We start from the raw sequence: 26,407 nt of genomic DNA, 5'->3' as shown, positions 1-26,407 counted from the left end.
TCCGCACAATCTGAAAACCCTGACGTGGTAGCAAGTGTTCGTAATCCCTGGACTCAAGAAGCAGAAGCAAGAAAATGTCTACTGCTCAGCTAGTCTAGCCTAGGAGGCAAACTCTGGGTGAGTGATCACCAGCATGCAGTGTGTAATAACTCACTTCACACCAGTTTGTCAGAAGAACAAGGTGGGATTTCGGGCTCCAAACACATGGCTGTAGACTGCAGTGTGAGATCCTGCCTAGCACGGCTGCACCCTGCCCTGGGCTGTGGATCCTGGAGTGTAGAAGAGAGGGCAAGTGAGCTGCCATGTGGCTGCCACATGTGAACACCTTCCCTCACACTTAAGGTACACACAAAGAGGCGGGAGTCTAAGTGACAACAATCCAGGTTCCGTAAGTTTTTAAACGCAGCTACAAAATTCTGAAGGAAATCACTTACTTCTTTGTGGGCCTAAAGTCAGTTTTAGAGAAGTAAATCTAACTCCTGCCTGGCTGATCCCAAAGCTCACTGTCTGCTATGGTACGTCCTGATGTCCTTTGCTATTAATACATGTCACGCTTAGGCAGTAAAGAAAAATGAGGAAAACTGGGCTCACTTTAGCTTTGTCAAAAACTAACTCAAGTCTAGAAAGAGGGAAACTGTTTTTCTTCTTTGATGTGTGTATCTCTGAAGAAAGCCAAGGGCTACCGCCTTCTGCTCCAGTGGCCTGGGAGAATGACGGAGGGCGTGGGCATTGGTGACCCTGTTTCCTCTTGTCATCATGTGCACAGACAGTGAGAGATAATATGGAAGAATGAGTCTACCCTAACAGCTGGCCCAGAGAAGCAGATGTTCGAAAGAAGAGGATTGCTCCCTACAGGAAGGAAGTCACAGCACCAGATTCCTGGAAAGACCGGAGATCTTACTCTTAAGGACAAAGGAAATTAAATTCTAACTTACTAACCCAGAGAATCTGAGTTCCCAGCCTTAAAGGGATCAGTGGAATTTATAACACAGGGGAAGAGGGAGGAGCAGGCCAGCCAGGCAGAAATAAAGTGGAAGAATAAAAAGGCCCAGAAGGGGAAAGATAGTTCTAATGACTTAAATCTTTTGGGAAGCTTATACTTTATCCTGTAGAAAAGGAACAATTGTGGGGCAGTGACCAAATCGGGCCTAGTAGTTTTTAGTGAGCTTGTGTTGAGTATACCTGCATTACAGTGTGTACTTGACTGTGAGGTTGTATAGGCAAAGATGAAAACCTGTGTATCAATTCCTCAGAAACTAGCATGTTGTCTGTATGACACATGATGATTACTCCATGCACTGTGCTTACATGATGGGAAAGGAGCAACCTGGGCACAGGTCGAGAGGTGGATGATGGGAGAAAGTGGAAGTATTTATTTTAGGTATGGAACTCTGAAAATTGAACTAAAAAGCAAGAGAAAGGGAGAAACAGAAGTAATGTTTAAGAAAAAAAATCAAAGAGGATAATCATCTGCGAATGTGTGTCCTGGTGCTTCCTGATAACACTTGCCTTTTGCAGGGCATTGGGATCATAGTAGCAGATGCTAAGTGAGAAAGAACAGACAGAATGATGCCTCAAGGAACCTGGTGACAATAGTGTCCCTGAATCAAACTGGCATCGGCACTGGAAAGCTGTTCTACTATATTGATTCTTGGAACTTCTCATGTTGGTCACAGAACCAGCGATTGTACCGTTTTATCATAAAGGCAATTTGATGGTTCTGTTAGCAAAATGGAAATTATATTTGCTTTCCCAGTGTGAGTTAGAGGAATTGATTTTTGTCACAGGTTGTAAGTAACATTTTCAGAGGTGGATTACGACTACCCCACACACACTCCTGAAAACAGAGCTAGAGAAGAGCCAGGTCAGAAGCTCAAATGTCAGTTAAATGCACTAGAGATTCAGGTAGAGGGGAGGAAAGAAAATGCATTAGTCACAGTACCCTGGAGGCTTGCAAAGCACAAGGTTTTTCTCAACGTTAAAAAAAAAAATGAGAAAAAGCCTTTCTTCGCTGGTTATTGCTTTTCTATGCTAGGCCCTCTAGAAGCTTCCTGACCGGTTTTTCTGGCTCTGGCATACCTCCTTCTCTTCTTTCCCAGGATGCAATATAGATGAACTAGACATAACATCTTACATAAGCACAAAGAGGAAGTCGCCAGTGTCACCACTCCAGCCTGAGCAGTGCTGATAAATTATGCCCTGTTAGAATACATTAATCACATTTCTCTAAACCCCAGTCCTCTGTCAACTGAAACCTTCCCAAGTCACACACAGATAATTATCTGATAAAGAAGGCCAAATAGCTTCTCTAGGTGACTGTCAGAGAGTGTTAGGTGACACTATTCCTAAGAAACCATGAACAAATATTGATCAGATAGGAAACCAATGACAAATAGAGAAAGAAATTAAAGATGTTTTAGAATTTAATGAAAATGAAAGCACAACATACCCAAACTTATGGGATGCAATGAAATCAGTGTTAAGAGAAAAACGAGTAGCTCTGAGTGCCTCCAAAAGGAAACTAGAGAGAGCATACACTAACCGTTTGACTGTACACCTAAAAGCTCTAGAACAAAAAGAAGCAGATACACACAGAAGAGGAGTAGACAACAAGAAATAATCAAACTCAGAGCTGAAATCAACCAAGTAGAAACAAACAAACAAACAAACAAAAAACTATACAAAAAATCAACAAACCCAGGAGCTAGCTCTTTGAGAAAATCAACAAGATTGATAAACCCTTAGCTAGACTAACTAGAGGGCACAGAGAAATAACAACAGAAACTGAGGAAATTCAAGAAATCATTATATCCTACTACAAAAGTCTATATGCAATGAAACTGGAAAATCTAGAGAAAATGAACAAATTCCTAGACAGGTACCAGATACCAAAGTTTAATCAGGATCAGATAAACCATCTAAACTGTCCCATAACCCCGAAAGAAATAGAAGCAGCCATCAAAAGCCTCCCAATCAAAAAAAGAAGAAGAAGAAGAAGAAGAAGAAGAAGAAGAAGAAGAAGAAGAAGAAGAAGAAGAAGAAGAAGAAGAAGAAGAAGAAGAAGAAGAAGAAGAAGAAAAAGAAGCCCAGGACCAGATGGGTTCAGTGCAGAATTCTATCAGACATTCATTGAAGGCCTAATACCAATGCTCTCAAAACTATTCCACAAAATAGAAACAGAAGGAACACTACCCAACTCATTCTTCGAAGCCACAATTAAGCTCATATCTAAACCACACAAAGACCGTACAAAGAAAGAGAACGTCAGACCAATTTCCCTCATGAACATCTTTCATACTGAATTCATGAACACATCAAAATGATCATTCACCATGATCAAGTAGGCTTCATCCCGGAGATGTAGGGATGGTTCAATATACAGAAATCTATCAACATAATCCACTATATATACAAACTCAAAGGGAAAAAAAAACACATGATCATCTCATTAGACACTGAGAAAGCATTAGACAAAATTCAACACCCCTTCATGTTAAAAGTCTTAGAAAAACCAGGATTCAAGGTCCATACCTAAACATAGTAAAAGCAATATACAGCAAACCAGTAGCCAGTATCAGACTAAATAGTGAGAAACTTGAAGCAATCCCACTAAAATCAGGGACTAGACAAGGCTACCCATTCTCCCCCTACCTATTCAACATAGTACTGGAAGTCCTAGCTGGAGCAATTAGACAGCAAAAGGAAGTCAAATGTATACAAATTGGAAAGGAAGAAGCCAAAAAATTACTATTTGCAGATGACCCCAAAAATTCCACTTGCTGCTAAACAACTTCAGCAAAATGGCTGGATATAATATTAACTCAAACAAATTAGTAGCCTTCCTCTACTTAAAAGATAAACAGGCTGAGAAAGAAATTAAAGAAATGTCACCGTCACCCTTCAATAGTCACAAATAATATAAAATACTTTGGTGTGACCCTAACCAAGCAAGTGAAAGATCTGTTTAACAAGAACTTCAAGTCTCTGAAGAAGAAAATTGATGAAGATCTCAGAATATGGAAAGATCTCCCATGTTCATGGATTGGAAGGATCAACATAGTAAAACTAGCCATCTTACAAAAAGCAATCTACAGATTCAATGCAATCCCCATCCAAATTCCAAATCAATTCTTCATAGAGTTAAAGAACAATTTGCAAATTCATTTGGAATAACAGCTAGCAGGGAGCAAAGTCCTACACAATCACACCATTCCACCCATTCAGTTTGTGATGCTACTAAAATCATGTGAACAGAAGTATAATCTGCAGTTATATGAATACCAAGTTGCAGTTTTATCAGATGAGAGCATGAACCATTGTTAAACTCTCTTTCTACTACTAATTTACAATATTAAATATTATTCAGAAAACTTGGCTCAAACCCAGTTCTACTTTGGGAGTCATTCATGTGTAAACTCTGATTCACTGTGAGGATTCAGTGAACCTGATTCATGGCAGAATGCTTGGAGCCATATTCTGGACCAGGAGGAGTTCCCTCTTCCAAATCCTGAACCACTGGTAGAGAAAGGGAAAAGATTCTAAATTGACTGTTCAGTTATACAGCCTCCTTATGACAATAATTACAGACAGAGTCCTAGCAAGTAAAAATACTCATATTGCCTTTGTAGTGCAATTTCCTTTATTTATGTGTATTGTGCATGCTACAGTACACTCATAGTTGCCAAGGACAACTTTAGGGGTCAAACATTTCCTTCTACCATGTGGGTAGGTGCTACAGTCTGAGCCATCTCAGAAGCCCCAGTCAAGCCTGTTTTCTTTGTTTATTTTGCAATCTATATCCTGTTTTGGTTGGTAGAAAGTGGTTTGTTGTTATTAATTACAGATCATGTAGCATCTGAAAAGAGTTTCAAGAGTAGCTTCCTTCAGTTTGTTCTTAATAAAGGGGGGAATCTATTGACCATGGTGGGGAATCTTATATTGGGCTGTTCTAGTATGTGGTTAGTGTGCCAATAATTATTGAATGAAATAGTGTAACGACTAGGGAACTGGCTCCATTAGTAAGAGCATCTGCTCTGAACAAGGACCTGAATTTGAATCTCCAACACACACATTAAGGGTGTGCCTGCAATCCCCAGAAGTTTTTGTTTCATTTTTTTATTTTGTTTTGTTTTGGCAGGGGAGGAAAAATAGGTGGATTCCAAGATCTCTCTGGCTAGACAGGCTGTCCCACAATACAGACTTGTGGCTCAACAGGACACCCTATCTCTAGGTGACAATATAGACAGCAATAGAAGAGAACACCCAGTGTCTTGCTCTGGCCTTCACATGGGCAAGGGGCTTATACCAATATCATGTACAAGCACCACACCACTCACACACACAGACACACACACACACACACACACAGAGAGAGAGAGAGAGAGAGAGAGAGAGAGAGAGAGAGAGAGAGAGACTCATGCTCCCCCCCACACACACACTTAGTTACTATCAGTCAACTGGTATAAGAATAAAAAAAATGACATAAAGGCACAGTACATATACTTTTTAACATCTCCCGTGAATGGAAAATAAACCAACTTATTGTCACTTTTACAGAGCAGTTGTTCTCAAACCTTTCTAATGTTACAATCCTTTAGCACAGCTCCAACCATGAAATTATTTTCGTTGCTCCATCATAACTATAACTGTGCTTCTGGTATGAATTGTTACATAAACATCTGTGTTTTCCAATGGTCTTAGGCAACTCTATGAAATGGCTGTTTGACTTCTCAAAGGCTCACAACCCGCAGGTTGAGAACCACTGATTTAGAGGGCTGTTCTCCTGATCTGTATTTGATTGCCCTTCATTTCAATAAGTAGCTTTTGAAGTTTCTGTCTATACAAAATACTGCCCTGGTCACCAAATAACACCTACTGCAACTTTCCCAGACCTTCCCTGGAAGTAATTGGGCGCTACCATAATGCAGGGTGAAACGGGTGTGTGTCTCACACCACGAAGAGCCTTGGTGAAGAGGGGCCTCTCTGAGTGAGAGCAACTGAACAAGTGTCCCAAGGAGCTGACGGCTTAGCTGAGTCTGTGAGGACTGGACAAGGCTTCAACGACTGTACAGTTCCTGTATTTTCATACCTGGCAAACAGTAGAAGCAAAATACAGAAGAGGAAGTCGTCTGGCATCCAGCAAAGATTGTATCTGTCTAGAACAGAAACCCGTAAGGAGAAGGGGGAGTATAAATGTAGCCTGAGGTCCATGCTATTGAGTATTAGTGTAAGGAGCCTGGGGAAACGTTCCCTAAGACTTGGAGCAGGCCCATCCAAAGTGTTCAGACAGAAGAACCAAGGATCCTTTGTGTAGAGAGAAAGTGCCTTTTGATGGAAGTACAGGTTGGGTGGTGGGAATGCATTGGGGGATGAGACACCAGGAGAAGGGCACTGGAATGGATCACGTAAAAAGTAACTGCAGTTATGTCTGTCGCAGCAATGGAGGGGAGGCATGGGTAGCAAAGATGTTGAGAAGACTGTAGAACAGGTCACCTATGATCAGGTAGAAGGTAAGAGATATGTGAACCATGCAAAGTAATTTTACCCATTAGGATAGCAAAAGAGAGAGTGACTTGGCAGAACCCACATTCAAAGTTAAAGTTGTGTGTTTACTTGAATGCTAAACCTCAGTCAGGTATCACCCCTTAATGTATGCCTTAATGTAGTGCTAACGGAAGTCACTGGTTGTCTTAGTTATAGGTTATTGCTGAGAAGAGAAAGCATGACCATGAAACTCTTATAAAGGACAATATTTAATTGGGGCTGGCTTACTGTTGAGGTTTAGTTCATTATCATCATGGAGGAACACATGACAGCACACAGAAAGACATGGAGGTGGAGCTGAGAGTTCTACATGTGGATTGTCAGATAGCAAGGGCGGGGACAGAGGGAGGGAGAGAGGAAGGAAGGGAGGGAGAGAGTCAGAAGGCCTGGCTTGTGCTTTTGAAACCTTAAAGCCCACCTCCAATGTTGCACTTCCTTCAGCAAGTGCCACTCCCTACGAGCCTGTTTTCATTCAAACCCCCACATTCCATAGTGTTGGATAATGCAGTGTGCGCAGTGTGCTGATATCACCATATAAGGGATACTGCAACATCCACTGAATACCAACCCAGAGCTGAATAAATACTTTTTTTTTTTACAAAATAAACTTTATGACATTAAAACCAGTGTTTGCCTATCAAGATGGTTGTGATAACTCCACATTTTCCTGGATAATAGAAAATCTTCAAAAAGGAAAAACAGTACAAACCAAACCAAAGAACCCCTTTGGTTCCGTTCACAGATAAGAAGGCCGGGTTGAAAGATTGAGTGAGCCCTCTGCCAGCTGCTGCTGCCCTTTAGAGGCATATGAATATATTTCCGTGACCAGTACTGTTCTAGGTGAGACTACTTTGCATTTGCTCCTGGAACACATCAAATGGTCTGGGGAGGGCTTAGGTTTCCTTGGAAGTTGTCCCTCTCAACATCTGAGCTATTGCTTCTGGGTAGTCAGCAAATCTACCAGAGTCCCCAGGTCTTCCCTCAGCCAGGGCATCTGAGGCACACCAGCTGCTTTTCCCAAAATGCAATGTTTAAAAAAAGGTAAACTTGCTTTATTGTAGATGAACTATACTGATCTACAGTGTCACAGAGTCAAGTCAAAACCATCCATGTATAACTTACTTTTAATTTTCTATGTACCTCCTAATCGTCACTTAAGTCCCACGGAGATACTAGCAAGGGCTAAGACACCTAACAATTGAAAGTGCATCATGACCAGGGAGGGGGGTGTAGTGATAACTATCTCTCTGTTCACCAAGGCCAATTGATATACATGGGTACCACGGGGGAAGCTATGGGGAGCACCCCCTTTGCTAGTCATGAGAACTATGTGGTTCCGTCATTGGCAAAGGTAGGAACTCTGGATGACAACCACTGGCTGCTGTCCAGCTCATCACAAGTGAAAGCCAGGGCCCTCCAGAAGGAGAAGAAGCAGAAGGGTGCCGCCTTCTCTTGATGGTTTACAACTTCATAAATATTTTGTAAAGATTTTCCCTCCCATCCTTTAAATGGATAGTTGAGATTTTTGACAGGGTTTGAGGTAGAGGGGGGTAAATGTTTTTTTTGTAAATAGTCCCCAGTGAATTATTCCCTTCTCTAATTGGCTTTTGCTCAGTTCCTACAAAGAATTAACACTTCAGTAAGTTCTGAACATTAGCTCAATGTGTACAATAAACCCAGTCACTCTTTATTCATGGTGATTAACTCCCAACTGCCATGGGAGACACACGTTCCACTGTGTGCACCTCTGCTGAGCTATGATTGCTATTCAGGGGGTTAACTGCTTTGTTAAAGAAAAGGTTTGCTTTTGTTTTGTTTTGTTTTTTGCTGCCCACAGTGACCCCAAAATCTAAGCAAACTGCTTTCCTCTTCTCAGTAATAGGCAAGGTCCACATTTGGCAATCAAATAATCCCACACTGGCTTGTGTTGTTTCTGAAATACAATAAGAATGCAACTGACATTTACCAAACATGACTTATAAGGCCAACATTTTGTTACAAATAAGAATTTTTCTAATTAAGTTATCATGACCCCATGAGGCTGGGAATGCATCATGGTGGCTCCTGTAGAAAACCATCCTTCTGGACAGTCCCTCTACCCACTGTTAACTGTATCTTGTGCTTACGTCATCCAAACACATGTAAATGTCCATTGCAGAACAAATACTAAAGTGCTTATAGCTTTTCCCTATAAATTTAAGGTCAGTTCATATACTCTGTGTATATAGCATTTATATGTCACAATAAAATTCAAAATCATCTGATTTGTAATATTTAGAAAACTCAGTTTTCTTCCTCTGTCTTTGCTGAGGTTGCTGTGTCAGATGTCTTAGGGACCTGCGAGTGATGGGGGAGGCTTAGGCCTCTCGTACATGTTCCTTTGCCATAGCCAGGTCACTTCTGAACCTCACTCCTGGTTCACCCAGATCCTAGGAAAGAGCCTGGCAGGCTCTAGCTGCTGACATCTGTCCCCTCTATGGCTGCCTGCTCTGTATGTGGTCATGACCATGAAGTCACCTTTGATGTTGTAGCCTCTTTTGTCATGCACTCCTGTGCCACCGGCCCACATGGCAGCCCCACCCACACCAACCTTCCTATTCTAAACCTCAGAGGGTGGAAATGTCCTGAGAATAAGCTCTCACCCGTTTACCTTCCATCTCATTCCTGTTCCTTACAGCTTTGTGTCCTCTCACAGTGAGTAGACAAATGTGCCAGACTTTTAGAACGGATTATGTAACTCTCCTGTCAGATTCAGAATTCTTTCCCAAGACTCAAACTCCAAGTACTCTGAGCCACTGGTAAAGGATATAGTTTCTGAACCCTGCGCGTGATCCTATAGAAATGCGGAGACAGCCCCTCACCCATTGCTTCTTTCTTCAGCAGAGGGAAATAGCTAGGGGGCCATTTGTAACGAACAGCATCTTCTGTCTGCTATTCCTCTGTGCTGTGCTCCCTCTGTGCTGTGCTCCCTCTGTGCTGTGCTCCCTCTGTGCTGTGCTCCCTCTGTGCTGTGTTCCCTCTGTGCTGTGCTCCCTCTGTGCTGTGCTCCCTCTCTGCTGTGCTCCCTCTGTGCTGTGCTCCCTCTATGATGTGCTCCCTCTGTGCTGTGCTCCCTCTGTGCTGTGCTCCCTCTGTGCTGTGCTCCCTCTGTGCTGTGCTCCCTCTGTGCTGTGCTCCCTCTCTGCTGTGCTCCCTCTCTGCTGTGCTCCCTCTGTGCTGTGCTCCCTCTGTGCTGTGCTCCCTCTGTGCTGTGCTCCCTCTGCACAGCTTCTCACCACTCCTCCTTCATGCCAAGAGGTGCCTTTGCACGCCATCATTAGTGAGTCATTGTTCCTGGTCAGCTCTCTGTGGAAGGCCCTGGGCTACTCATTAAAACATGTGTCTGCGCCTTCCCCAGTCTCCATCCTTTGTGCCTAGTCAGTCTTTTGTATGTATCTCTATGCATGTGATCATGCCACACTGGAAGCCCACCACTATGTTCTCAGTGTCCACTGTAGCATCTTTGCTTGGTAAGAACAGAGCAATAGGTTGAGGTTGACATTTCTGCACATGCATTTTTACTCCAACTCTATGCGCCCCTTCCAATGGCTTTACCCTGTTTTGTTCTTCTCTACCTCTCTCCCTTCCTCGCCCTTAAAAATCTCCTTTTTATTATCCAAGTCCTATACTTGTTGTAAACTCAACATGGAAGAGAAAATTTAGCCCCATCCCATTTCACAACAGCTAGCTTACCTAAGGGTGAGCATCTCGATTCCTTCTTTCCTGCTTTCTTACTTTCCACTATTCCCTATTTCCGGTTGGAAACCTGGCTGTGGTACCTGGAAAGTCAGTGGAACAGTTATAGTTGACTGAGTTCACATGATGACAAAGCCCTGCATGCTCGACATTTGCCGCTACAGCAAAGACGATGTGAGTACCTCACATCTCTAGGACCTTCAAGGAATGAGTATTGCTGTGAGATTAGCTCAGTTTGCTTAGCATGGTGCTTTCCAGTTCCAGCCATTCTCCTTCAAGGGATACAATTTCATTCTTCATTATTGCTGACTGAAATGCCATGGTATATGTGCACCAAGTTTTCTTCATTCATTCAAGTTGTTTCTGTTTGGATGTGAATTCTTCATTCCTCGATCCTTTGTTTAACAGTCCCATTTATCAGGCACATGGGCTACGTGCCTGCTATATATATATATATATATATATATATATCCCCAAAGGTGGAATGAAATGAATGTTGGAATACTGTGTCCAGACACGGTACAAAGCTCTCTTCCCAAGCATAAACAGCACTTAGGGGAAAATAATACCGTGTTGTCTCTGGATTTACGGTGACATTTGATTTATCATGTCAAATTCACCCAGTGGCTGGTACAGAAATAAGAATCAGCACGTCAGGCTGTGGGGCAAGCACAAACAGGACTGGTGTGTGTTCACACAAAGCAGCCTGGAGGTTCCAAGAGCATTTTATTTTCCTGACATGTGTGTACACGTTTTCATTGCTTTCTTTTCCTACAGTCTAAAAGAATGATACAGAAACTCAGATCGTTTTTTTTTATCTTCTACTCTTCAAAGATGAGTATGCAATTCTTGATTTTTTTTTTCTGTGCTTAAGAAAACAGTGAAGTTCTGAGAAACCCCCAGACTACTCAGATGTTCCCTCTTTGTGAATATGTTGCGCCCCTCCTGACTGGCCTGAGGAAATGTAATCCACTTGAAGATAAAGTATGATACCCCTAAAAGGAGACGTTCAGATGAAAGATTCTATGTGAACTCCATCAAAGAGCCCAAAGTGGCAATCTATGCTTTCCCACCTCTTAGCTCACCTGCCACCTAAGTGAATCCTTAGTGGGAGTCCTGCTACCTAGGTCTCATTCTGTCGTCTAACGGCTCCTGGCTGAGGGCCAGAAGTCTCAGCTGCAGGATGAATCTGCCTCTATTTAAGTCCCCCCTCCGTTTCATTCAAGCAGGAAATAAGAATTATTCAAATGAGAATTATTCAGTCAGGCTTGCATTATTGAAAAGGCACTTCAGTTACTGTGCTCGGTTTACACTAGTTTGCTTTCAGTCACTCTTGGATCACCCGCGCTGTATAGTGACCTCCCACACATTGATCAGGAGGCGAAAGCCAATGGCCAAGTCGGGAAAATAAACGCAACTGTCCGCGCCTGAAAAGGAGGCATCATCGGTCCAGAGAGTGAGGCTGACTGCTTCTCTCCCCTGCCTTGTAGCAAGGAGGGAAAGAAAGCAGAAGCAGGAGAAAGAGGAGCGGTGGACAGTCAGGGAAAAACATCTTCACAATGAGGATTCTGAATGCTATAAAAGAAGTCATCTCACTAATTTCCTGTAAGACAAGGGAGGTAAAGCTGGGAACAGGAAGTGACTTTCATAAGCCTCATAATTAGGAGGGTTCAGGCCTGGGCCGGACCAGGCCAGGCGTCTATCCTCAGAGCAGCCATAGCATTATTACCTGGATGTTTGCCCGCTAACCTCGTGCTAGATGGTAAAGCGCCATCTTAGGTAAAGCGCCGTCCTCCCTGACCTGCTCATACTGCATCCCAGAGCCTGTGCAAGTGAGTGCAGAGGAAATAACCAGCGATCCAAGAGAAAAACGGAAGCTAGAAGTGACTAAGATTCCTGGATGTGTGGACCCTGGGACGAAGGCCCGGCCTTTCTCTGTGTCAGTTCCTTCAGCTCCACAGTTTTAAACTTTGATACAAAACGTAAACACAACTTGTAGCTATTTAGTAGGAGCTGGTGGGCAGAAAGCACTTAGAACAATTAATCCACGAAGGACATTTAGAGATGCAGCTGCCAAGTGGGGAGGGATTTAATAAGTCCCAGTGGTGAAGGCTAAAACCATTGCCTAGTACACATACATGCACGTGCGTGCGTGCGCGCGCGAACACACACACACACACACACACACACACACACACACATTTTATAATTAAAATAAATTTTGAAGTAGTTTAGGGGCTAGAGGGATGGCTCTGCTGCTGCTTCAGAAGACCTGGTTCCAGTTCCCACCCACACCAAGCACTCACTGGTTTCTGGCCTCCAGGGACCCATACTGCACACATAAACATACTTTTTTTCTAAAGACCTCATTTATTTTTAAGTATTTTATTAACTGATTTCTCAGACTCCAGATCATAGGAATCAGAGAACGCCCTCAATTGTCAAGGCCTTTGAAGAATAGCAGAAGAAAAATGAGATTGTTTTTATCTGACTTGGAATGTAGCTTCAGAACCTGAGGATGATAAATGCTGTTATACCCTGTAGCCAGCGGATGCTAACAGCCACTGCAGGCTTGGCATCTTAGACCCTGGCAAGAAGCTTCAAATTACAACAAATGGCAGTAGAGTTAACACTGAAATCAAAAATTAACGGTGTGGTTAAGAGCACTTGCTGCTCTTCCAGAGGACCAGTTGACTGCCCAGCACCATATTGAGTGTCCCACAGCCGCTTGTAACTTTAGCTACACCCTGTCTTGGCTTCTGTGGGCACCTGCACATATGTTTTAATGCCCACACACAGGTAAACACACAAGCACACGTCTAACTAAAAATTAGATAAATCTTTTAAAAATAAAAAAAAAAAGAACAGCATGACCAATACCTGCTATGACTCCTGTTTTCAAATCTAGCATGGAAATAAAAATAATCTCTGTGTTTCCCTCTGATGTCACTCTTGAAACAACACAGGAAGGAACAGAAATTTTTAAGTATTTGTTCCATTTTGTTTTGTTTCCAAATCTGTAGGTTGTTGTATAAGCTGTAGTATGGAGAAATAGAAAGATAAAATGCTGGGCCATTATAGAATTGGAAAGCAATCTGGCAATGATCTACAAATTTCCCAAACAAGTGGCACATCATCAGGATACTTCCTAGTTTTCTTGTTAGTTCCAATTATGAATATTTAAATGAAAGACAAACTGGTGAGGGATCAGCAGAAGGTGTGGCATATTTTGTTTGGTAAGAAAAAATAGAATGAATTATGTTTATTAGTAATTTATTATCATTGGTATTATAAACAAAATGAGTGAATGAGTGTCCCCAGTCTGGACAAAAGTGTCATCAGTTCCAACGAACTTCAGAGAAGTAAGTTACATTTCTCATTCCTTCCCAAAATTCTACCTACAACCCTATAACCACATCAAGTTTGAGGTCTCAGGCAGAGGGGCTTTGGAGAACCTTAGGTGCAGAAAACAGTCTAGAATGACAGCACAGTATTTGCTTGTCTGATCATTTCTCAGTTAGTCACGGCAGAGGTCACTGCCTCTTTTCATTATTACGAACACACATTCAGCTGAGCTCCCAAGAGCAAGCCTGTCTACAAACCTGATGTGAGCTGTTACTAGCACTTACTGCTCTTAAAGCACATGGGTCCCCAGCCCCCAGGACAGGGAGGTTACAGTTCCAACTCCTGAAGCTCTGGTGCATGTACACACCACACACACACACACACACACACACACACACACACACACACACACAAATCTGTGTTTAAATTTCTTGGGAGTGTTTCTGAACATTTCACAAAGACCTGTTCGTGTGATCGGAACAAGGCTTCCTGTTCGTGTGAGCTGGGCAGTGCTGCCACACGCTCAGAAATGTTGCTTGATCAATTGCTTAGTATGTCTAAGATTCGATGTCCTGAACTGCAAATATATTGTTTTAATAAAGTTCACTGTGTCCTGCCCTAAGATTTAAAGATAATAGAAGTTTCAGCTTTTCTAAGATATAATTGGCTTTCAAACATAACTGGATGCGGGAGGCAGGGACTTGCTTGGTGCCGACTGTCAGGTGTGGGGGTGTTCTTTCATCAGCGAGTGAGTAAACTCACCCTCCACTCACAAACCATCACTCACAATCCTCTTCCATAAACACCCTACACTACGACGAGATAATTAGGAGCAAATGGGGATGTTGAAGGGGAAAAAGCCAACCAGGATGCATCACTGGACCAGTTACAAATGAAGAGCATGAATAAGTGGTTACAGGGCAGATGTCAATCAGCCCAGACACTTGAAAACTCTCTGGTTATGTGTCCTGTTGTTTTAAACCATCCATAATGTTTAATTATAGAATTCAACTCTAGGGATCTCTCTAAGAAAGTAATTTAAAATGTAGTGTTACCTTCATTACAGTATAGAAGGCTTGGAAATGGAAAGGAAGACAGATGTCTGGGAGCACAAAACTCTTTAAACTAGCTGTGGTAGATTAACTAAGTGAAATATTATGTTGTCATGAGGTTGAGGCTCACTATCTTGTCCTCATCTTTCTTTGTGATACTTCTATCTCCTTCTGGCTTCTGGGATATACTGGACTTGAAGTATGCTTGCACATGTCTTATCTTCTAACATTTAGAAAATTTACATTAGTGTACACTCTTCTTAAAGATATTATAGTCCATAGAACAAACATCAAAGCCATTTGGTATGAATCATTTTTATCATTACTTTTCCAACCTCTTCCATGTTACTGGTTTATTCAGAGCCCCTGGGTTTTGTTAGTCCATGGCTGCCTAAAATTTTGCATGATTTCTCAATGTTATCTGAGTGATACATTTTAAATTTTTCTGTAGGATCTGTAAAAATCTTTTTTAAAGACAGTTTTACTAGATAGCTCAGGCCGACCCTGAACTCATAATCCTCTTTGATCAGCTTCTCAAGTGCTGGGATTGTACACAAGCAAGGCCTCGTTCTTTTTAAAAACAATTTCATTATTTTTACTAGGTGTGCGTATTGCTTGCATGTATGACTATACACCACACATGTGCAATTCCTCTAGAAAAGCATGTTGGATCATCAGCGAATGGTATTACGGGTGGTTGTGGGCCACCACATTGGTTCCAGAAATTAAAACCTGAGTCCTTTGGAAAAGCCACCAGTGGCTTTTCTTCTTAGCAGCTCAGCCATCTCTTTGGGCCCTTCATTCATGATGTGAGCAAGTGGTCTCTTCTCTTGTTCTTGCTCAACAGAATTAAAGTTTTATCGATTTTGGTAATTGTTTCAAAGACTCAGCTTTGGGTTTGTCCATCTCTAATTTTTGGATCCTGTTTCATTGAGCTCAGCTATGACCTTCATTATCTTCCCCCTTGTTTTATATTAGTTCGATTCATCTTTTTCAGCGTCTTTAGATAGTAAGATTAGGTCTTTAATCAGAGCTCTGTCTGTCTGTGCTGCCCCGTGTTCTGCCCAGCTGTATTCAGTGTCTGCTGCGTCATGTCCACTCACTAAGAACCGTTTTCCTCTCTCGAGTGATTTCCCCTTTGACCCTTTGTTAACTAAAGGATTTTCATTTGCAAAATATACCTTTGATAGTTTCCCAAATATTTGTATTGTGAGTTCTAATTTTATTCCATTCATTCATTAAAATTAATACCTACAGAAGCCCTCTAAGGCATGAAAACAGACGGTCCCCATAACTGTTGTTGGCTCTGCTTCATGGAGCTTTACTTAATGTCATACTTTTGATACACTTAATGTACTCTTGATCATATTTAAGTATCTACAACTGAGGCTCAGAAATTAAATAACATTCCTAAGGCCAGCAGGTAGGGTGGCAGATCCCTCAGCTCTTGGGAGGCAGAGGCAGGCAGATCTCTGAGATTGAGGTCAGCCTGGTCTACAGAGTGAGTTCCCTGATAGTCAAGACTACACAGAGAGAGCCTGTCTCAAAAAACAAAGAACCAAAAAAAAAAAAAAAAAAAAAAAAAAAAAAAAAAAATTCCTAGGACCACACATGTAAAAATAGTAAATTAAACCAAGATTTTAAATTATATTGCCATTATAATTTAATTGAAAAAATAAATCTGCTATACACTGATAGCAGGTATTTTGTTCTATTATTTCTTTTGTGTTTCTGGCAGGAAAAGATGTTTTTGGAAGGCTACATGTGTCCAAGTGTATATAGATACACATGTCTGTGCACACAGAGGTCATTCCATCGGATGCTCCCTACCTTGTTTCTTCAGACTGGGTGTCTTCCTGGCCTGGACCTCAGAGTTAGGTTAGGATGGGTGCAGTAAGCCCGGGAATCTGCCTGCTTCCATTTCCTTAACACTGGGATTATAAGCATGTGCTACCATATTCAGCTTCCCCTCCCCCCAGCCCCCAATCTGGACTTGAAATGTGGAATCCAGATCCTTAGCCTTTGGAGGACGCAAATACATTACAGACCAACCCACCCCTAAGTCTAGCACAAAAGGTGTTTTTGAGCAAATTGTCCTTTTAATTGGGAAAGACAATAAGCTTGGGGAAGAAAGTTTAAGAGAATAAATTAAATGGTTCGTTTTACTGACATTATGGATACTATTAAAATCTTTATAACTTTTCCAAAATTGAGTCCTAGATAGAGCTAAAAAGGCAGCTCATACAAGCACACAGCTAAGCCATCTCATTTTTATTAACAGTAATAAAGGCATCTAAGAATAACTCAGATCATTGAGCGTAAAAATCACAAGATAAAATATATGGGAAAAGCAAAAATAGGAAGCACTTACTGAAGAGAAATGCGTTGGTCCTGAGGGTATTACTTTTCTATTACCTCCTCTTTCTAGCAAGTCTGCCGCCATGTTGGTGTGCTTGCCTTCTCCGAGAATCTCCCCCACGCTTTGGAGGAGACCCCCACGCACACAGCACTGCAGTTTATGTGCTCATTACATAAAGTTGCATGTTTATCATGCTCTAAACCTAAAAGATATGGAAATAAAAGGGTTGTGGAACTTGCTTTCAGATCCGCTCCTGAGGATGGATCCGGTGGGTCCAGCTCACTTTGGAGTACTGGCCTTCATCACTTAGCGAGCTCCTTCTCTGCATTCCTGCCAGAGTTGGCAAATCTGCTATTAGTCTGATGGGGACAGCCATGTCACTTGGCACTTAGAGACTTTCGCCTTGTACTTACATGTGTGTGTACATGCATATACTTGTCATCACATCTTATGATACACAGAACTCAGGGCCACATGCTCTCTAGAAAATCCCTCTACCATTTAACTAACCCCATAGTAAGGAATGTCTCTGTTTACCTCTATTCATGCTCACACTAATCCTGCTGTGCACGAACGTCTATATCGCCTCATTTCCTATAGCTTCAATTGCTTTTCTCTCCTTGAAAATTCCTAAAGCAGAGATCTCTGTTTATTCCATGAGGCCCTGGAGTCTTCAGTGTGCTCTCTTTTATGTGGGACTAAAATATTTTCGACCTGGTTTTGTGTAATTTTTTCCCCATTTACCTAGTCTCTTCTTTAGTCTCTCAACCATATTTTTACTGTTATTGAGATTTTTATTTCTAATATTCCTATTTGGATCTTTATTTAAAAAATAAAAAGTCTTTCTATTGCTCTGCCAAATTTCCCTTTATACCCTGTGTCATCTTTCCAATTCTATTCAATTGCTTAAGTGTACTCTTAAATCTCATTAAGTTTTTTTTTATATTCCTCCTTTTAAATTGTGCCTTAATTTTTTTAATTCTTCTCATCAATGAAGCTGGGTAAGTGATGGTTCAGTTGTTTAGCGCCCCTCCTGTTCTCCCAGAGGATCCGAGCTCAGTTGTCAGGGCCCATACTGAGCCGTTCACAAAGGCCTGTGACTCTAGCTCCAAAGTATCTGCACCTTCTTCTGTCTTCTCTGGGCCTACACACGTGATATCCGCTCACACAGACATGAAAATCCATGAGTTGTATTTTGTTTGTTTGTTTTTTAAAACAGGGTTTCTCTATGTAGTCCTGACTGTTGCAGAATTCATTCTGTAGACCAGGTTGGCCTCAAACTCACAGATATCTACCTGCCTCTTCCCCCCAAGTACTAAAATTAGAGACATGGACTATCATTGCCCATCTAAGCACATAAATTTTAAAAATAAATCTTTAAAAATATTTAGGCACTTGTGGTGTCACAGGCCACTGGAACATAAAGAGGGTCACTAGATTGAGGCCAAGCTTGGCTACATCTATTATACATTTCACATTTTAAACTAGTGAAAAAATAATTAGCATCGATTCATTGTACAGGATTGTGGGTTTCACTATGGCCATGAACAAACTCATGAGGAATTCAGAGCTGGAGATGGGTGCATGTGTACGTTCCAACGCATCCCACCCCAGAGCGGCACTCAGGTGCCCATCACTGATGGGGATGAAGGAACACTATCTTTCCAGTTGCCTCTATTCCCCACAGTGCAGGACAGTGAGCAGGCTTAGGCTACTCCGCTGGGCCAATTTGTGTTTGCAAGATAGCTTTCTCCAAACCAGTAAAAAATGAAATGTCTGTGGAATCTCATAAATAGGACTACACTGAGTCCTCCAGTCACTACACAGTGCAAATTCAGTCAGTGATCACTTCTTAAGATGGATCCTGACTACAGAACCCAGATTGTTCCCTGGAAGACACCAAAAGAATGCTCGACCAAGTTCAGAGTACTTATCTAAGTACTCGTCAGGGGTATTATGGGACTTCCTGATAGCTAGAATTATCACCTAGATCAGAAGTTCTCAACCTATGCACAGGTCACGGCCCTTTTGCAAATGTCAGTCTCCAAAAATATTTATACTATGATTCATAACGGTAGCAAAATTGCAGTTATGAAGTAGCAGTGAAGGTCATTTGATGGTTAGGGGTCCCCACTCCATGAAGAAAGGGTCACAGCATTAGGACTGATCTAGATGCCACTGGAGTTAACCCTGAAATTCTCTTTCACTCTTCTCCCTGTGAAGGGAAGCTGTCCCTGCCACCCCCTCGCTTTACCCCTCCCCCACTATGAAACTAGGTGGCAGGTGTTTTGTTTTCATGTATATGCTTTTGTCCCCCTTCTATACAAAGGAGTCAGTCTCCTTCTTGCTGATGTCTAGAGTTTTGCCTCCCATCACCCAGCTCAAGATGCAGTTACATACAAGGCTTGTTTTGTTTGCAGAAACTGTTTGGCTGTTTTCTTTAACTTTGCTGAGAATGGAGTGAGTTCTGGGAATGTCTGTTCTGTCATCTTGTTCCCCTCAGCTTAATTTCAAAGTCATAGAAGCTTTTGTACACACCATAGATCGTCCAAAAAAAAAAAACCTGATGTTTTAGACTCGATGGTGAGCTTTATTAGTAGAAGATGGGGCCGAATTGGTCAAGTGGATTGAAGGTTGTCAGTGACAAAGTAGGGATGGTGGATGGGAAAGTGTATATGAGTTTGGCATTCATGGAAGAGATGCAGATGGAGGTCAATTTGGATATAATCAATCACTGACATAATAGATCAGTTATGGAGCGTGTGGGTGGAGGGAATGAGAGGGATGAGAGAGACAGGGGAAGATTAAAAATTGAATATAAACCCCTTCTAAATGCTAGAGTCTGAAAGGTAAGAAAGATGTAGTAGACAGGGCTAAGGAGAAAGGGTGAGTAATAAAAACATAGATGTGTACCAGCAGTCAACCAACCAAGTGTTTCAAAGAGGGAAATGGCATGAATATTACCTAATGGGCAAACTTAAGTTTTAAAAAAATACATAATAAAATAAAAAATAACATGAAATCTGAAAACAGTTCTGAACTGACTTCTAGAGTTCATTGGTGACTCTAAGAAGAGCAGTATAGATCACTAGATTGATTTTTTTTCCTGTAAAAGACCACATATGACTATTTCAAAATTTATCTTGGTTCCTATAGAATTACTGAACATGACTTTGCACCAATAAACATTCCATTTACAGAATCCCATAGTGAGTAAGAAAGAGTTCACTGGCATCTACCATAGGGAAAAAGCATAAAATTTGAAGCATGATTTGAGTGAGTTTAAAAGAAAGGAATCAAACGTTGCTATGAGGGTTGAGGTAACTTGATAAGCACATAGGATGACGAGGAACAACCTTACATCTCTTTGGGAAGATATGATATCCCAAATGTAGATGACTTGGGCCTCAGAATGAAGGCATCCTTTTTACTTAGTGTGTGCCAGAGTAGCCATAAAATGCAGTGTAGGATTCAGCCAACCCTTTGCTCTACTATTCTAGGCCAGCTCTCTGTCCTGTGCAACACGTTTTTCCTTAGCATGACGAAACCAGACCCAGAACAATGGAAGTAGAGAAGAGTAGCAAAGGACTCATTAAGATGACATTTTCACATCCATTTTTAGAATTATGGATCTTGTGATTTTTTTCATTCTTTCTAAAGCAATGAATGCTAAGAACTTTGTCCTTTCAGGTCACAGAATATCAGCTGCCACATTTTCATGAATAATGAACCCTGTTTAGTGCCTCCACTTGGTCCCAGAACTCATAAGGAATGTGTTTCCCTCTTCTTTCCTTGTCTGCTTTACTTCCTAGCTTACTACGTTGAGTCTAACAAAAAAAAAAAAAAAAGAAAAAAAAAACCATAAGAAGAATTACACCCCCCCAACCGCAATCAACCAATAATGTCTATTTTACTTGTACTATATTAAATACTTTACAGTTCATCTTTTAAAACTACTTTATAAAAATTTTAAAAATTAAAGAATCAAAAAGAGAATTATAAATTCCTTATACTCAAAAAATTGTATGACCACCTATAATCCCCTGAACTATGTTGAGAGATAATTGTAGAAATTATCCACTTGTTTCCTTTCTGATCTAGGCCCATACTTTGTTTTACTTGTCCCATTTCTGGGACAATTACTACCCTTTTATGTTGTCATGACCCTGACATATCTTAGGATATATTTTAGTTAGGAAATGAGTGTTTCTTCGCCTCCACTGTGAGTTGTCCCCTTTAGGACAGAAATACTACATGGCTTTGTATACTTTTCGGTACTTGCCCTCGGGAAACAAGTCATGGCAGGCTATCTCATAGCAAGTGCCTTTACCATTGAGCAACCTGTCCACAGTCCCTCTTCCTTCCTTCTCCTCCTCTTCCTTTACCTCTCTTTCTTCTAGATTCATATTGCAGCACAAATTGTGTTGTTGTTGTTGTTTCATATTGTAATTTATTTGAACCAGAACACAAATGAAGTCGATATGATAATTCATTGAGGTGACTTGTCTTCATAAATTGCAAATTTCCCTTTAAATATTTGTTTGTTTTGTTTGCTTGGTGCAATATTTATGTCGAAAAGGCCAGGCAATTTGTCTTTCAGAGTTTCACAAACTTCAGATATTAATGACTGTATCTTTTTAAAGAAGTCAATTTACCATGGGGGGAAAAACAAATTTGTCTGTCAACTGATCATGGAACTATAGGTGTGAATATATTCAGATTTATTCAGAGTCTGGTTTTGTGTAGAACTTACCAAGGCTCCTTCACAGTGATGTTTTGTTCCTCTATCAGAAGCCACAGGACTTTGTTTCACTTGTCTCTCTTCTGGGACAGTTGCTCCCCCTTTTATGTTGTCGTAACACTGACCCATCTTAAGAGGGTATATTTTAGTTAGGAAATGAAGGTTTCTTTACTACCAGTGTGAGAGGTCACCTTTAGGACAGAAATACTGCATGGCTTTGAATATTTTCAGTACTTGCCTTCAGGAAACACATACCAAAGGGCTGTCTGCCCCACGGTCCATACTGTTCCACTATGCCGCTATTTCTTGATACTCTTGTAATTAAATAATGTGTGAAGAGATGAATGTCCTGCTTCTGTGGTTCGGATTCTTGATCTGAGATCTAAACTGTGGTCTTTTATTTAGGTCTTCTTGGTCTCATTATTACTTATTATGTAATATATTTTGTTTCACATTTTTTTTTCTGCCTGAAAAGAAGCTATCCATAGAACACAAAGTGCTGCCTGAACAGATTTTCCAGGTGAATACAACTAAGAGGAAATAAGTACTTGTAAAAATCAAGGAGAGCCACATAAAAAGAACATTTGAACCCTGTACAAGTTGAAACCCCAACAGAGCACACCTTTATCCACACATGTAACATTATAGAGCTACAGAAGCTGGGCACAGAAGCAGGTAAGAGGAAAACAGCAGTGAGTGCCTTGTTCTCAGATTTCCTGGATACAAAGGTTAAACACATGCCAGGTATCTCTAAGAACATGGGGTTTAAGTGAGAGAAGAGAGGATTTGAGTTTTTGCCTTCTTCCTTATGGATAATGCATTTAATGTCATGACAAAGCTTAGTATTTTAATTATTTAATATTAATGATTTTTATTTAATAATTTAATATTATACCAAAACATTCTGGGGTGGTGTGAAGCCAGGAAGTTTTATGCCAATTGACCTACCAATCAGTGTCACTGATGTGGTGCTGACCCTGACCTGAGTATTGTAATGTCTGTCACAACATGAAAGGTATTCACTTAACTGACACAAGACACAATCAGACCAACAGAAACATATGCACATGTCTATGTAAACATCCATGATGGACTACAAGGGTTGGAGAGTGTCCAATTAAAGACATAACATATTTACACCAAGTGGAGAACCATATTACATATCAGGAGAAACCTGATATGATTGTTTCCTTTTGGGTTGGGGTAGGATTCCTATTTTAAATGGCCTTGTTCAGATATAATTTACATTACTTAGATGACCTTAAAGTAAGACACAGTTGTGTTCCTTAGGTAGATTCATAGGGCTATGTAACCATTAGCACACTCTCATTTTTACCCTAAATAAATCCATACCATAAACTGTCAGTCTCTACTCTCCATACCTCACTACCTAAGCTGTATACAGCCACTTGGTTACTCTCTTTTAACTAGCCACTTGTACACAGATTGTTTTAGATTGCTATGTCTAGTGTGTCTCATGGAAATTCTTTTTTTTACAATATCATAAGAATGAGTGTGGGTTTGAACCCTCAACTGCATGAATTGAAAGAAAGAAAGAAAAAGAAAGGGGGTGGAAGGGAGGGAGGGAGGAAAAGAAATACCTAAAACACCCCAAAGAGATATTACTGACTCTAGTAACATGTGGTGGCCTAAGCAATCACTGGGCTCTACTGCCCAGGAGTAACAGAGTATGTTGTGTGATTTACAATAGTCAATTGCTTGTGATTTTAAATATAAACTTCAAGGCAAGGCTTGCAGAAATTGGTACTCACAAGAACAGTGACATTGGCAGCCAGTTAAATTCCTGACTTCACAGTTCACCATTCTAGCATCCCTGGACACATACAGGGATGGTGATGAGACAGGTGTTATGAAAATAACCAATAGGTCTCCATATGCGATGCCTTAGAACTAAGCTTGATAATTCAGTGCTCAATAGATTCGAAATTTTGCTTAGATTTATTTCTAATGCCAACTTACCCCATGCCACATTTGATTGGTGTTTTTAAATTTTCTAATCATGTTTTTTTCCTTGAAAATAATACATGGGGGTTGAAGATGCCATAATGTAGACAAGACAGCAATGATCAAGTACAATTAATAACAGAGCTGGAAACCAGCCTTTACTTTAGAGCCATGCACTATATAAATAACAAACGTGCTGACTTATGTTCACCCAGCACTTATGGAGCAGATTTGTTCCTCTTCTATATTAAAAGGAGTAATTACAGCAAAGACAAAACACTGGTATGCCTAGAAAATATGCCTAGAAAAATAAAGAATAACCTCATAAACCATATATAATCTGTCATAAGTCAAAATGTTTAAGCTCCTAAGTGCATTGAAATCAGTATGAGCTGGAATGGTGATTTGATTTTGTGTCCATACATGTAAAAGTGTGTGACCATGAAAGGGTCCAGTACTTTCTATGTTATGCAGGAAGGAATCAACAGTATCGCCCATAATACTGTTATATAATTTTACTTCCGGAGTATCACTCATTTTCTGTCCTTTTAAAAAAGTGTTCAGTATTGTGTCTGATCAGAGAACTCATGATACACAAAATCTTCATACTTGGGAAGTGTTTACACGTTACATTCCTTGCTTTAAAACATGAAAGAATTAATCAAAGGCAACACCTTTTTCATCTTCTTTTGAAACATGAGACCATTTAAATGATGGGGTTTGCATGCAACACCTCATGAGATCCCAGAAGCCTCTACATTCTCCATCTGTGTGTGTCTCTCTGTTCCCACCCAGCCTTCTCTCCTTTGGGCATCATTGTGTGTTTGCATGGAAAGCCCTCTGTGATGTCGAAGAGCTGTGTCTTACCTACGATACCCATGCCACTAATTCTTACATGATATTTTTCTTTTACTTTCAGTTACTGGAGTTTAATATGCTTGAAGTGTAAAAGTAGCAGGACACTGGAGTGATGCAGGAACCCGCAGTGTTTCTTTACGGAAACGTGGGGCAATCCCCAGGCTGGTCTGTGGCTGCCAGGCCTCAATTACAAGTTCTCAGAAAACCTCATTAGACACAGGTGCTGTCTGCAGACTTGAGTTCCAAGAAAGCAGTGCTGTAAAATGACATAAACTTTTTCCTGATCTGGCATAAAATTAAGCTCCGCTGACTTTGGTGAAAGACATTTTTGTATGTCCATAATTTCTGAATGAATATGATCAGAGGAGCACAAGACTTTTTTTGAGGGGGGTATTGGTTGAACTTCTAACTAATATAGGCACATGACTACGCCCAACCAATGGGACAAATACTCATCTCTCAAAAAAGTACGAATTTCCTCCAAGCTGTCTCCACTCTCACTCTGTATTTTTTTTCCCACCAGTGGCCAATGCTGACCCTGGCTCCTCTTCACAAGATTGTTGGCAATTCCACTTAAAACCTATGCAACTAAAAAACCTTGTTCCGTGGAGAATTTTTCTAGTCTTTTTCAGCAGCTAAAAGATTCAAATCAGTCAAATATGGATATTAATCAGACTGATGGGACATTTTTGAAACACTATAGAATACGGAATTAATAAGACATTTCACAACGACCACCCAAAGCATTTGTATACCAACAGCCAACATGTAATAAATTAAATTTTCTTTAAAAATCTACTTAACAAGCATGTTCTAATCAATTGAGTAAACAAGTTTTAATAACTATAGTATATATATTTTTATTTTTAATCCAGCCCTCTTTAAACTAATAGGCCGCTTGGACTTTAATGGTATTCGGTATTTATTCTCCAGTTTTTTCCTTTTACCAAGATGTAGATGGGTGACTGCCTTTCAAGCCACATTAGCAGCTTCCTGTTGATTGCCTGCTGGCTGTCACCAGCTAACTTTGATACTAGCACTGGGCTCAACCGCTCTGTGCTTTTTAATCTAGTCTGTAATAAGAACGTGGGACAAGTTATCTTTTGCTTACCATGTATCATAAATCTATATGCTTCCTTTAGCACTTTTAATTAAATCCAAGCTGAAATAACTCGGATTTAATATTAAGTCGCCTGGACAATGGGAAGAAAACTATTTTTCCTGTAGTCTGACGGTGGTAAAATGGAAAGTATGTAGTATTTAGTGTTGATACTGCCTCGGGTGCTCTTGACACCTAAGAAGGGCGTTAACTTACAGATGAAGGTTCAAAGTTCAGACTCAGTTACCCGTCAAGCCCATAAACTAGGATAAAGAGTCTAAATCTGCCACCCTGAGACCTCTGACACCACTCATGTTCCTCCTGGAAATCAAGTCTGCCTTCCGCACCCTCCAGCACCTCTGTGGAGTGTCCCTTGCGTCACTACAGCTCTCTGTGCTTTTACAAACTAGTTGTTCTGTCAGCATGAGTGTGACAACAATTAGACGTCCCCTGTTTTTGCCCCATGCCTTTTCTCCTTCACAGTCATTCAATGACAAGCGTAAAAAGAGCTTCATCTTTTCACGAAAATTCCCATTCTACAAGAGCAAGGAGCAGAGTGAGCAGGAAACCAGTGATCCCGAACGTAAGTAGATCCTCAAAGATAATGTCACATGCAACACAAGAAACAAATCTTCCAGGGCAACACTCTGACAGGCGTTTCCACACCACACACCTAGGCAAACAACATGGCAGGCAGGCAGGCAGGTTTT

General features: G+C 40.9%; 1 protein-coding gene across 22 annotated transcripts in view; it reads left to right on the top strand.

The window, feature by feature from the left end:
• DLG2 (discs large MAGUK scaffold protein 2) overlaps nt 1-26,407 on the top strand; it is a gene marked incomplete at both ends in the record, with an annotated part of 1,874,976 nt that overhangs the window by 1,821,681 nt on the left and 26,888 nt on the right. For 8 of the 22 annotated variants that reach the window (XM_080912637.1, XM_080912636.1, XM_080912634.1 and 5 more), the window contains one exon: nt 26,181-26,280. The exons of the other annotated variants lie outside the window; for them this stretch is intronic. In XM_080912637.1, coding sequence (XP_080768763.1) covers nt 26,181-26,280 — 100 coding nt within the window. The remainder of the gene's footprint in view (nt 1-26,180; nt 26,281-26,407) is intronic. 22 annotated transcript variants of the gene reach the window in all.

Source organism: Micromys minutus (assembly GCF_963924665.1).
Source record: "Micromys minutus genome assembly, chromosome: 2".
Taxonomy (NCBI): Eukaryota; Metazoa; Chordata; class Mammalia; order Rodentia; family Muridae; genus Micromys; species Micromys minutus.
The sequence above is the reverse complement of the archived record's forward strand: the minus strand, read 5'-3'. Positions and strand labels throughout refer to the sequence as shown.